The sequence below is a fragment of the Lactuca virosa genome, chromosome 4 (assembly GCF_052849685.1).
Source record: "Lactuca virosa cultivar CGN04683 chromosome 4, Lactuca_virosa_CGN04683_v6, whole genome shotgun sequence".
NCBI lineage: Eukaryota > Viridiplantae > Streptophyta > Magnoliopsida > Asterales > Asteraceae > Lactuca > Lactuca virosa.
The window spans coordinates 100,888,856-100,900,882 of NC_136429.1; the positions used below are offsets into that span (position 1 = coordinate 100,888,856).

General features: G+C 39.0%; 1 protein-coding gene across 4 annotated transcripts; it reads right to left on the minus strand.

Annotated features, from left to right (window-relative positions):
* Positions 1-1,513: 1,513 nt before the first annotated feature.
* On the minus strand, positions 1,514-7,925 carry LOC145106734 (uncharacterized). Of its 4 annotated transcripts, none has more exons than XR_013707644.1 (3): positions 7,598-7,925; positions 2,242-7,334; positions 1,514-2,130 (listed from the first exon to the last, which is right to left on the minus strand). XR_013707644.1 is itself a non-coding variant. In XM_079043667.1 (3 exons), exons 1-3 carry the CDS (start codon positions 7,633-7,635, stop codon positions 1,840-1,842), a joined length of 477 nt encoding a protein of 158 aa, XP_078899793.1. In that variant the 5' UTR covers positions 7,636-7,925; the 3' UTR covers positions 1,514-1,839. The 4 variants fall into 4 exon arrangements, 2 of the variants coding, with proteins under 2 accessions (XP_078899793.1, XP_078899792.1); XR_013707645.1 differs by having other exon boundaries at positions 2,242-2,389; positions 5,921-7,925; XM_079043667.1 differs by having other exon boundaries at positions 2,242-2,389.
* Positions 7,926-12,027: the final 4,102 nt, after the last annotated feature.

The window sequence follows — 12,027 nt, forward strand, 5'->3', positions numbered from 1 at the left end:
CAAAGCCCTGCCATGAGTACCTTCCTCACTTCTTCATCTTCTGAATCAGTGGACCAAACTTCAACACCTCCGAACTCATCGTCAACAATATTTCCCTGTACAATAAGAGCATTCATAGTGTTATTAGATCCAACTTTCTTCTTCTTGATTTCTTCCAATCGTCGTGTGAGGTTCGCTTCCTCGTCCTCATCTTCATTCTTTTCTGACATCTTTCTCAGCATACAATCTTTGGCGAAGTGATTTTTGCCTCCGCAGTAGTGACAATTAATGCCCGAGTCACCTCCAAGTTTTACTTCCTTCTTTGGTTCTTCGGTCTGAGAAACACTCTTCGGTTCCTCCTTTGCTTTCTCGGCACTGTAGTTACCTTGCCAGTTTCAGTTCTTATTTGTTGAAACCTTCTTTTGATGAACTTCTTGGGATTTGACACCATCAAAGCATACTCTTCACTTGTTAGATCATATTCAGAAAGATCCAAATCTTCTTCTTCTTCAGCATCATTCTTTCCTTTGGATATTAGGGCCAAGGAACCCATGCCAGAGACCACATTCGTTTCTTTCGTCACGGCACTCTCATGTGACTTTAATATTCCCACCAGTTTTACTAGAGAATAAGTCTTGAATTGTTCATGTGCCTTCACAGTAGACACCACAGCCATCCATTCGGGTCTAAGGTCATTCATGAATGTCACCTTCTGTTCAATGACTTTCCTTTCAATCCCATGTTTTATCATCTTACTAAGGAGATGATTGAAGCGATCGAAGGCTTGAATAAGCTTCTCTTCGGGCTTCTGCTTGAAGTCACCAAATTCTGAGAGCAACAATGTTTGGATTGAATGCTCAAGATCTTTATCCGTAGAATACAATTCCTTCAATCTGTTCCATATTTCTTTTGCCGTTGTGCATGAGCTTACTAACCGAAATGTGTCCGATTGTAATGCAAACCTAATCATTCTTAAAGCTTTGATGTTGCACTGAAACTTTTTCTTCTCATCTTGGGGAATGTCTTTCACATCACCAACGAGTTGATTGTACTCCTTTTGAGTTTTAACAATTCTTGAAGTGCTCGAGTGAGCGAATGGACCTACAGTAATCGCCTCCCAGATCAAGTATCCATTGTCTTCTGAGCCAATCACGTAGTCTTCAAAGTGATGCGTCCAGACCTCATAATCCTGAGTGTACAATATAGGAATCCTTGTCGTCAATCCTATGCTGTTGGAGATATTAATTGGGTTTGACTGAGAATCATCCATGGACATGACAATGTTTATTCAAAAACCTGCTTAAGATCAGACTTGTAAATAACGTTAGTAAGATCGAATATTTAAAGAACTACGTCAATAGCAAATGACGACTCTAACAATATCAATCAAAGCGGAAAACCCTAAGATCTTCTTCAACAGAAGATATGTGTATGAATTACACAGTCTCCTGCTCTGATACCAATTGATGAGTTGAAAAACTCTTAGATCGATTAGATCTTCAACAGGCTAAACAATAAAAGCAAACAAACACGATATAGAATCAAGTAATGCTTAATGATTCAAATGTAGTCACGCCTCAGCAGAGCTCGATGAAGAACTTCCACTGTAGAGGCGAGCTAGGGTTTGTAGTACAATAATAAGAATAATAATTCAAGCGCTAACAATAAAGGATGCATGCATGCACCTTAAATACTAAACTCTAATAAAATAAACATGGTTGGACAGGCCCAAACCGGATAACAAAACTGGGCTAAGGACCGAGCCCAAGGACGTAACCCTACTAGACCCAACACTTTCTAAAAAACTGGTTGGAATTATATACCATCAACCATAAACACCTATTTGATCAGCTGCACTTTTCAAGGCCATTTCAACCACATGGCAATGACTACAATTACCATAACAAAGATCCCACACTTCAACATTCTGTTTTGCTTCATCAACTCCATCAACTGTGTCTCAAACACTTGCTTATCTGCTTCCATAGCTTGCTGCAGCTTAACCAACTTCTTTTGAACCTTCGAAACTTCACTAAACTCTTCTTTCCTTTTCAACTCAAACCTCATCTTGCAAAGCTGTTCTTTGTAGTAACCCTCCTCCATTTCTTTGTCTTTCCCCATAAAGAACTTGCATTTTGGACCTTCAGCTAACTGATTAAAAGGGAAAACCAGAGTTAGGGTTAGGGTTGCAATTAATGAAAATGTGTGCATTCCCAACTCAAAATAACAAATACGGTGTAAGTAAACAAAAAGAATACTCACCAAAGAGTTTTTGCGGTTCCAAAACCTGCGAGCTACATTATCGTCGGTCCAGGCAGTCCTTTCCACGCTTATTGCGTCTTGACAATCGCAAGGTGGACAGGGGTCATCATCACGAAGGTTTCCGACACGCAGGAGGTTAATCGATCGTCTGGAAGAGGCAGACATTGTTCTGGTTATATCGATTGAGTGTAGAGTATCGGGAGGGAGGCACAGACCTAATTTGGGGTAACAAAGTATCGTTGATGGTTCAATATAAGGTTCAATTAAGGAAGGTTTCCACGTTAAAGATGACATGGCCAAATGTTTGTCCACATAAGCCAATACACGTCAGCGATGACCATTAAACCGCTAACATTTTCTCCCATTCCTTTAATTAGCCGGTATTTACTAACATTAAGGATCAATTGAAAAAAAAAAAAAAAAAAAAAAAACTTTTGTGACTAAATGTACAAATTGACCAAACATTGATGTGCTACAGTATCAAAAACCCATCTTTTATCAACAAAACTTTGATATGTCATTAAGATTTCATATTATCCCTAAATGGCATAACGATATTTAATAACGACACCAATTAAAAAATCTGAACGACAACGAATGATATTTAATAACACCAAAAAATTGGTTATAGCTATATAATTTAAGGTTATAACTACTAAAAATATTCATAGCTTATTTCAAATTTTCTTGTAATGTACATTCATACTCCAACATTATTGTAAATAGTGAATGAAAAGCAACATCACATCTACAAACCTATATACCTTCAACAATAATATTACAAAATTAAATAATCAGGCATCCATCAACAACAATACATGTAGCAGGCTAGCAGCACGACAAGAAGCCAACAAACAACCATCCGGTTTACTTCCCCACCAATTTAAGCTAACACCCACCATATCCGAACTAACATACATGATACAACAACACATTCATAAACGCTAATCATGCATCTAAAGCCCCTGACAACACATAATAATGTTGGTCCCACCATTGGTGATGGTATCGATAAACAACAAATCATGATAATAGTCTAACTATTATAGTTCACAGAAGTGGCATGGGGCATGTTGATTCTTGCACCTAGTAAGTTTAATCCAATTTTGAGTACGAAAAGCCTTGTGTAAGATCCAAAATAAAATAGAAGCCAAATGTCATTGACCAATTTTCTAGAAGTTTACACAGCCATCTAGAGCACTTGAGAGTTCAAGAATACTCGGGAAGACTCTAGATAGATATGGATAATACTAGAAGACCCAAGAAGAATCTAGAATGTATTGAAAGACCCAAAAAGGTTCTTAAACATACTAGAGTATCGTGGAAGGTTATAGATCCACCATAAAGACCTTTAAAGATACAAGAAGCTTATGGAACCTTTTAGAAAACCTTGGAACGTCCTAGACTTCTCTAGGACATGGTGGAATGTTCTAGAAACATGTAGAAACTTATAGATAGAGATAGACTATGGTAAATACTTCTAGAATATTCATGTATATGTCAAAATGGTAGGTAGTTCTAAAAAGCCCCCATAAGGAGGTGGAACACTCGTATAAACAGGAGTAGCATATTCCCTTCAAACTATTCAAAGATCACATGGAACGTTCTTCAAAATAAAGGGTTGTTTATTGCATTCCAGATTTCAGAGAGGTTAGGGGTCATAAGGAAAGAAGGGGATTCATTGATTAAAATGGTTTCTGCCTAAATTAGTGATACATATTAAAACTAATATGTGACTAAATAAGAAACGTTTAATAGAAACAATGAAAGACTTATTTTTTATTATCCAACCATTATTTCTATTGTCACTGATATATCTAATGTATAAAAGTAATAAACAGTTTTGAGGAAACAAAACAGAAATATCAACAAAATATTAAAATAATATAGTATCTGTAAACCCTAGATTCCTCCATGTTGATAATGCATACAACCAACAAAGACTAGAAATAAAATGAAACTCCTGTTCCACAATAGCCAACCCAATAAACCTTTGGAATTTTGGTTGAGGAAATCATCATATTCAACACCATTGTAAACAGAAAAGATATACCTACTACACAAGTAAAATCTAAAACAAAGTTTTCTACACCGATTTTTTCATGGAATTGGCATTGATTCGGTCGCCGAGACAGATGATATGTTTGATTCTAGGATAAATGAATAGAATGTGGAGAAAAGCGTGATTACATTGATAAAAACCGTACTAAAAAAATATTATTTCCGGCAGTGTGTGGAAGCAATGATGATCGTGACTCAGAAGTTTGTGATATTTTCGTGGCAAGAGTTGAAAGATATGTTGCAAGCGCCATAACAACATCAAATAGAGCCCTAGCAATCTCGTTGGCACTTGCAACATATCTTCCAACTCTTGTCGTCAAATTATCACCGATATCTGAGTCACGATCATCACCGCCTCCACATACTGTTGGAAATGTTTTTTTTTCGTTCTGGTTTTCAACAATGTAATCATGCTTTTCTCCACACTGTATTCAGTTGTCCTAGAATCAAACATCTCCTCTATCTCGGCGACCAGATCAATATATATTACACCTAAAATTTGGTACAGAAAACATTGTTTTAGATTTACTTGTGTAGCATGTATATCTTTTATGTTTGAAGTGGTGATGATTATGATGACTTCCTCGCCCAAATTCCAAAACATTATCGGGTTGGCTATTGTGTGACAGGAGTTTCAACTTTATTTCTAGTCTTTGTCGATTGTATGCATTATCAGTATGGATGACTCTGGGGTTTACAAAGGTGATATTGTACTAATATTTTTTTGATATTTTTGTTTTGTTTTCCCAAATGTGCTGATTAGTTACATACATTAGTTATATCGTTGACAATAAAACTATTGGTTGAATCAAATAAATAAGTCTTTCTTCGTTTCTATTGAAGATTTTAATGTTTCTTATTCAATTAGAAATTAATTTTAATCTTATATGTATCACTAATTTAGGCAGAAACCATTTTAATGACTTAACCTTCTTCCTTCCCTACGAAGGCTATGATCCCCTGGCCTCTCTTTAATGGTAAAACATTGATCAATTTGGATAAGTCTAATAGCTACTAGGAAGTAATTGTAACACCCAGTTTCCAGAACGGATCGGTTTAGGCATCACGAAGTAAAAGGCATGGTTTTTGGGTAAAACTGGGTGGTACGAGTCACGACGTGACCACAGAGAGGTCACGACGTGACAAGTGAATTAATGAAAAATGTAGATTTAACTGAGCACACAACGTAAGGCACAAGTGCTCACGATGTGAGATGGGCTGCAGCCCAAGCCTATGATCTTTTAGGGTTTCCTTTGTATTTAAACCTCATAAATTTCATTTTAGGGTTCATTAACAGCCTCCTTCGTCCTCAAACACAGAAAAACCCTAACCCTAACCTCTCCTTGTGATTCTTGAGTTTTTAGTGATTAAACTGAAGATTATTTGTCAGTTTAGGTATCAAAATATAGGGTGTTTTTTCATATGTAAATAAGATGTAGTAAGAAAGATTTTCTACAATGTATAGTAGGTTAGTATTCCTTGCATTAATACCTTAACCGCTGTAGGTAAGTGCATGCCACAATTGTTATAATAAAGTTTTAGTAAATATTTTATTTGACCAAATAGAAATAATATTTAGATGGTATTGATTTACTTGAGAAAAGAGAGATGGGCATACCTTGCATCCAAAATAAACCATTGTTTGTCTGATGTTGGAATTCAATTTGAACCCTTTCATTTTCTTGGCTTTTACTTCAGGTAGTACTCTAATTGGTGTCACTAATTGGTGTCACTAATTGGTGTCACTGGTTTATTTTGGGTATGCATCCACCCTTTTTAATGGTCTCGATACAGTATATCTCTTTTTCGTTATGAAATGTCTTGGAGTAGATGTAGTCGGACTCAAATTTTTTCTCATTGGTGACCTGGGCCCAATAGAAACTTGTGTTGGTTGAGGTCATATCGGTATGCCAACTTCAGTTCTTGGGTATACAATGGCACAAAGTGCAATGAAATAAATCATAACTAAGAAGATTGAGCTCCACATTGTATGAAATACAGAATAGAAGCTCATGAGATGTATTTTGGGTCGACACTAGTGTGTGCTATAGTCTGTCTTGTGAGAATCAAAGTGAGAACATAATAATGTGAACCATCTTTTCCGTTCAGAGATTGAGATAATGAATAAGTTAGTGCAAACAGCTAAGTGGTAGTGGAACTTATTGCCATCGATGTAATATTGTGGCGGTCAACCATTTTCACTACATAATATTGCAACATAGGAGTTAGTTCTCTCTCAAGCATTTCATCGAACACCTGTGGTACACCATTTATTTCCCCTCTCTTTTTTAGCACATACATTAGATCTGTCCTTATTTCAACCATCCAATTCAGTAAATAAGAGGAAGCATGAAGAGATTGAGGTATGGGATTATGGGTATGGTATCAAATAAGGAGATCGTGTAAACGCCCCTGTGTCATTAATGTTCTGATGTGTTGTTCTGATTGAAATAGTTGGTTGCAGACAATTTGATTTTGGCAATGGACGATAGATACAATGACACCAAAAGGAGTATGTGGGTTCTTGGGCACTCTGGTGGTAGAGAGGAAGGGTGGCACCTTCAGATTATTAACATATTGGCAGGAGGATCACAAAGGTACGCCAAGCTGTGGAATCGAGTAATTGCAAGATGCGCCAAATCGAGTAAATGAAATCGATTTTCTTTTGTAGTTGTGGTGGAATCGGAGGCTCCAGTGATTACTTGAGAAGTGATAATGGAGAGTGAAGCAATAGAAACGAGATTTGGACAAGTCTCTTGGGGGAACAATTCTCAAATATGTTGATACCTGAGCACAACGAGCTTAAAGTTCCTGAATCCCTAAAATAGCAAACTGGTTTGGTTTTTTTTTATTTTGGTGTGTGAGCCCAAGACCGTCGATTGGAGAAGGTGTGAGGATGATTGAGGTCGTCGTCTACTCTTGTACTGAGAGCCAACGAATCCAGATCTTCCTTACTGCCGACATTAGCACCGCAACCTTCGCTCTTTCCCCAATTGATTACCGCCAGATCTTGAGCCCTTTATGTACAGTTCCTAGAACCATGTAGTGGTAAAAGAGAAAAATGAAATCGAGAAGGTATTCGAAGTGACGAAGTCTTGTTGGGATTAAGAAAGAAACATAACCACAACCGATTATTCTTCATTATAATGTCAATAGCGATTCTGGGTATTTTATTGTAAGAATCGATCGGTGAAAAAAAGGTACGGGATTTCTTGTTTTTTTTTTTTGTTTTCTCAAGAAAGAAGATGAAGTTGAAGGCGAGTTTTAGGAAATGAAACCTTTGGACAGTAGATACCTGAAGATTGTTGAGGAGATGAAGCCTCTGAAAAACATATCTATGGAGATTGTGAAGAAATTGAGCTTCTAAGGGCCAGATCTGTAGAGATTTTTGAGCAGATGAAGCTTGAACATCGGGCAACAATGGATATTTGCTGAAGAACATATCTATGTAGATCTTTGAAGAAATGGAGCTTAGGAGGGCCAGATTTGTAAAGATTTTTTTAGCAGATGAAGCTTGAACATCGGGCAACAATGGATGTTTGCTCGAGCTCGTGGATGACGCCAAATGATGCGACTCAAATCCCCGGGAGATCTCTTGACTGATGCTACGGTGTTGATCTGGAGTTACATTGAGAGGGTGTTTGGACGGCAAAAGTCTTTTTGTAAAATGACTTTTTGTAAAAAGACTTTTTACAAAAGTTATTTTTTAAAATGTGTTTGTATTAGCTTTTGAAAGGAAAAAGTCAAAAGTTAAAGTGTTTAGTTTAACTTTACATGTAAAATGACCAAAAATGACATGTTTATATATTTACATTAATTTACTACTTTACAGATTGTTAATTCACAGCATATCATCAGCTTCATATTAATTTCACAGCATATCACAGAACTGTTTTTTTTTCACAGCATATTAATTTCAGAAATCGGGAGGAACATCACTATTAGAGATGCTAGAAAATCAGAAATAGACAGGAATATCAATTCAATCTGGAAATATTTCATCAATCTCACAGCATATCAATTTCATAAAATCGGGCTTCATATTTCATCAATTTCAGAAAATCGGGAAATATTTCATCAATTTCAGAAATAGGGAAATATTTCATCAATTTCACAGCATATCATTGCTACTGAAAATCGGAAATAGACAGGAGGTTGGAAATCGACTGAAAAAAAAAAAAAAAAAAAAAAAAAAAAAAAAAAAAAAAAAAAAAAAAAAAAAAAAAACCTGATCGGAGATGGAGAAAGGCCGGTGCTGCTGCAGGTCGCCGGTGTCGTCGGTTGATGTTGCAGGTCTGGAGATGCGATGCGAGAAAGAAGAGGGTGAGCGGAGTGAACGAGAATGAGGGAATCGATAATATGTGAATGAATGGTAGATGGGGGGGTATAATGGTAATTCAATATTTTTAGCTAGTGAAAAGTTGGGAAAAGTCAGGTAACCGTGACTTTTCAAAAAGACTCAAATTACTCTATAGGAAAAGTCATTTTCAAAAGTCCTTTTCCCTTTACCAAACATCTTTTTGACTTTTTCCAAAAGATAAAGTCAAAAGTCATTTTAAAAGTTTAACCAAACACCCTTAAAGTCCATACAACCGTCTCACGATTTGATCAAGTTGGATGGTTTGAAAAGAATAGATAGTTCTTCGTTATATGAGAAGAACCATCTTTGTGTCATGGGTAAGTGTATAGTCATGATGGATGATAATACCTTGTGGTGGAAAGACTCGAAGGATCGACTCAAAGCCTCACGTCTAACACCAATGCAACGACTAAAGGATAAAGACATGAAGGATCGGCTCGCACCCGAGTCAAATAACACCAAAGGATGCACAGAATTCACAAGAAAAGTACCTATATGAAACACAGTATAAGCATAAACAAGTCTCAAAATAACATGAATAAGGAGGTACGTACCAGCAACAACGTCAAGTGATGCACGGACCTCCTCCGCAGTCAGCTGGAAGGCTCTCCCACGAGCTCTCGGAGCCTTGGCCTTCCCCGGCCGGCCATCAGTAACGCGCAAAGCAGCAGGAGTAGAAGCATGGGCTGGTCCCTGAGTGAGCTGAGGACACTCGGCCTTCCGATGGCCAGTCTGGTTGCAATGAAAGCAAACTGAAAATCCCTTGGGGCAATAATTCCCCATATGCCCCTCCTTGTCGCATTTGTAACAAATCCCATGTCGGCAAGATCCCTCATGACTCTTACCGCACTTGCCATAAGTGCGGCCCTTCTGGCCTCCTGCTCTAGTATCAGCGGGCTTAGCCAACTTAGTCGTCGGCTGCGACTGCACTGGTCGCATGTCTCTCCCCTGAGACTCTCCCTACTCTCTAGTCTGAATCTCCAGCTCAGTCTCCCGCCTCCTGGCATTGGTCTGTAGCTCAGCCAATGTCCGATATGATGAGTTCGCCACGAACTCTCGAATATCTCGCCTCAAAATGCTCAAGTACTGGCTCACACGTGCCTGCTCCGTAGACACATGCTCAGGGCAGAACAACGCCCTCTCATGAAACATCCTCGTAATCTCTGTCACTGTTTCTGTCTTCTGCTTGAGAGACAGAAACTCCTGGGCTAATCGTTCCCTCTCCACCTGGGGAACGAACTCATCTCAGAATAACTGGGTGAATCTCTCCCAAGTCACTGCAGCATGATCTGCAGGAGAATAACTAGTCGTCACAAACTTCCACCAGTCCTTCGCTCCCAAGCGAAGCTGGTTCGGCGCAAATCGAACCATCGGGTTCTCAGGGCATGAACAAGTATAGAAATATCCCTCGATATCATAAATCCATCTCATAGAAGAAATCGGGTCCTGGGTCCCGTCGAAATCTGGTGGCTTCGTATTGCTGAACTCTCGGAACATCAATGAATGACCCCCTTGTGGCCTCGCAGCTGCAAGGGCTGCGGTGGCTGCAGCAGCAGCAGCCTCCGTGACAACATCATAACGCTCGTCAAAAGTCTCAATTAACGTGGTCTTAATAGACCCGAACATCTCTGGAATGCCCTCCCTGATAGCTGCGGCCACCTCCTCAACAATGATCCTACGGAGCTCCTCGTCACTGGTACTCCGCCCCAACCCCCACCCCCCCTGGGGGTTGCTGCGGGTAATCACCATAGTCTCTCTAAAACACAAACACATAAATCATCAGAGACTGGCTAAACGCGCATACACATTTACTCACCTCTACATGCTCCTTAGTATCCTAAGGTTCTTACTTGGGTCGCGTACAGAGCCGGTGCTTTTAATAGTACGGGCCCAATACTACCATCCACACAAACCCATAGTTGTCCCAAGTCCTCCTCCCAGGATCCTAATTCACAAGTACTCTATCCCTCACGGATATCTAACTACTTTCTCAGTAGATTTTCTCAAAATGAACATCTAGGTATCCCTCCTAGATTACTCTTCAACTCAATCTATCTCTTAAAGATTCCTGCCATGTACCCTTACTCAGCACTTACAGAGCAAATGGCAAATAATGTCAATCAGTAACATCCTCCTAGGCTAAGGCATCATGAAATCAGGCAACTCTAGCTCTAAATTCCTGAAATACCTAGCCTACCATCTAGTATGCAGTTCTAATATCTCAAGAGTATCTCATCTCATAATATAAACAGTAAGGGTATTTTGGGCCGTTCGGGCTCTGGCTGATTGTACACACTGCTTCGTCTCGTTTCCTCTTAAAATCTTTTTCTCGTTTAGAAAGTCATTTCTTTCTGAAAAATTCCTCAAATCCTCAGTTTGAGTCCAGACATACCCGAGGGTACATCCGAATCCCTCAAACCAAGGCTCTGATACCAACTCGTAACACTCTAAATTTTCAAATAAATTTTTCATTTTTAATTCCACACAAAACACAGTTTAACATCTCTTACTCAATTTATAAATGTTTCAAAATACAAAAAACATAAAAATTGTTTGTCAAATATCCCAGAATCCTCAAAACACAAATCAACCAGCTGGTGTGTACAATCATGTCGGCGCCTTCCCGCGATCCTGAGATGTACCTGAAACACATTTCATACAACACTGTAAGCACAAAGCTTAGTGAGTTCCCCAAAATACCACACACAAATAATTAGCCTCTCATGGCTATATCTCGATAAGGGCCCTCCGGTCATGTGTCTCAGTGAAGACCCTCCGGTCTCACGGCTCGGGTTGGACCCTCCAGTCCTGTGTCTCAGTGAAGACCCTCCGGTCTCACGACTCGGTTTGGACCCTCCGGCCTTATCTCAATAAATGCTCAAAATAATATACAACATAAATCACAAAGACATAATGCATATATCACATAACTCAGAATAAGCAAATAAGACCCCCCGTTCAATAACACAGATAAGACCCTCCGGTCGCACAGTAATTACCGCCCAGGTAAGCATAGTGAGAAGACTCACCTCGTAAGTAAAGCAAGTATGTCTCGCACTCGGACTGCCGGTCTAGACTCCGCCTATCATATATCGCAATCATCTCTAATTAATAATTGATATTAACAACCCCCAAATATGTTAGGCTAATTCCTCTACAAAATCTCAGAAGGGTAAAAGACCATTTTACCCCTTCATGGTCTCCAAAGTCCACAACTTAACCAAACCCTAAAAGTCAACGGAAGGCAACACTCAAAGTCAATAGTCCATGTTGACTCAACTCGTCGAGCGCATCTATGTGAATCGTCGAGTTCCTTCTGTTCTCAGAAAACCAGGAAAGTCCGAGTCAACTCGCCGAGTTGTCTC

What these genes read in the sequence shown, in the direction of transcription:
- LOC145106734 (XM_079043666.1), bottom strand. An exon ending in GGAACCGCAAAAACTCTTTG is followed by an intron (nt 2,131 to 2,241) that starts GTGAGTATTCTT and finishes CCTTTTAATCAG; the next exon opens with TTAGCTGAAGGTCCAAAATG.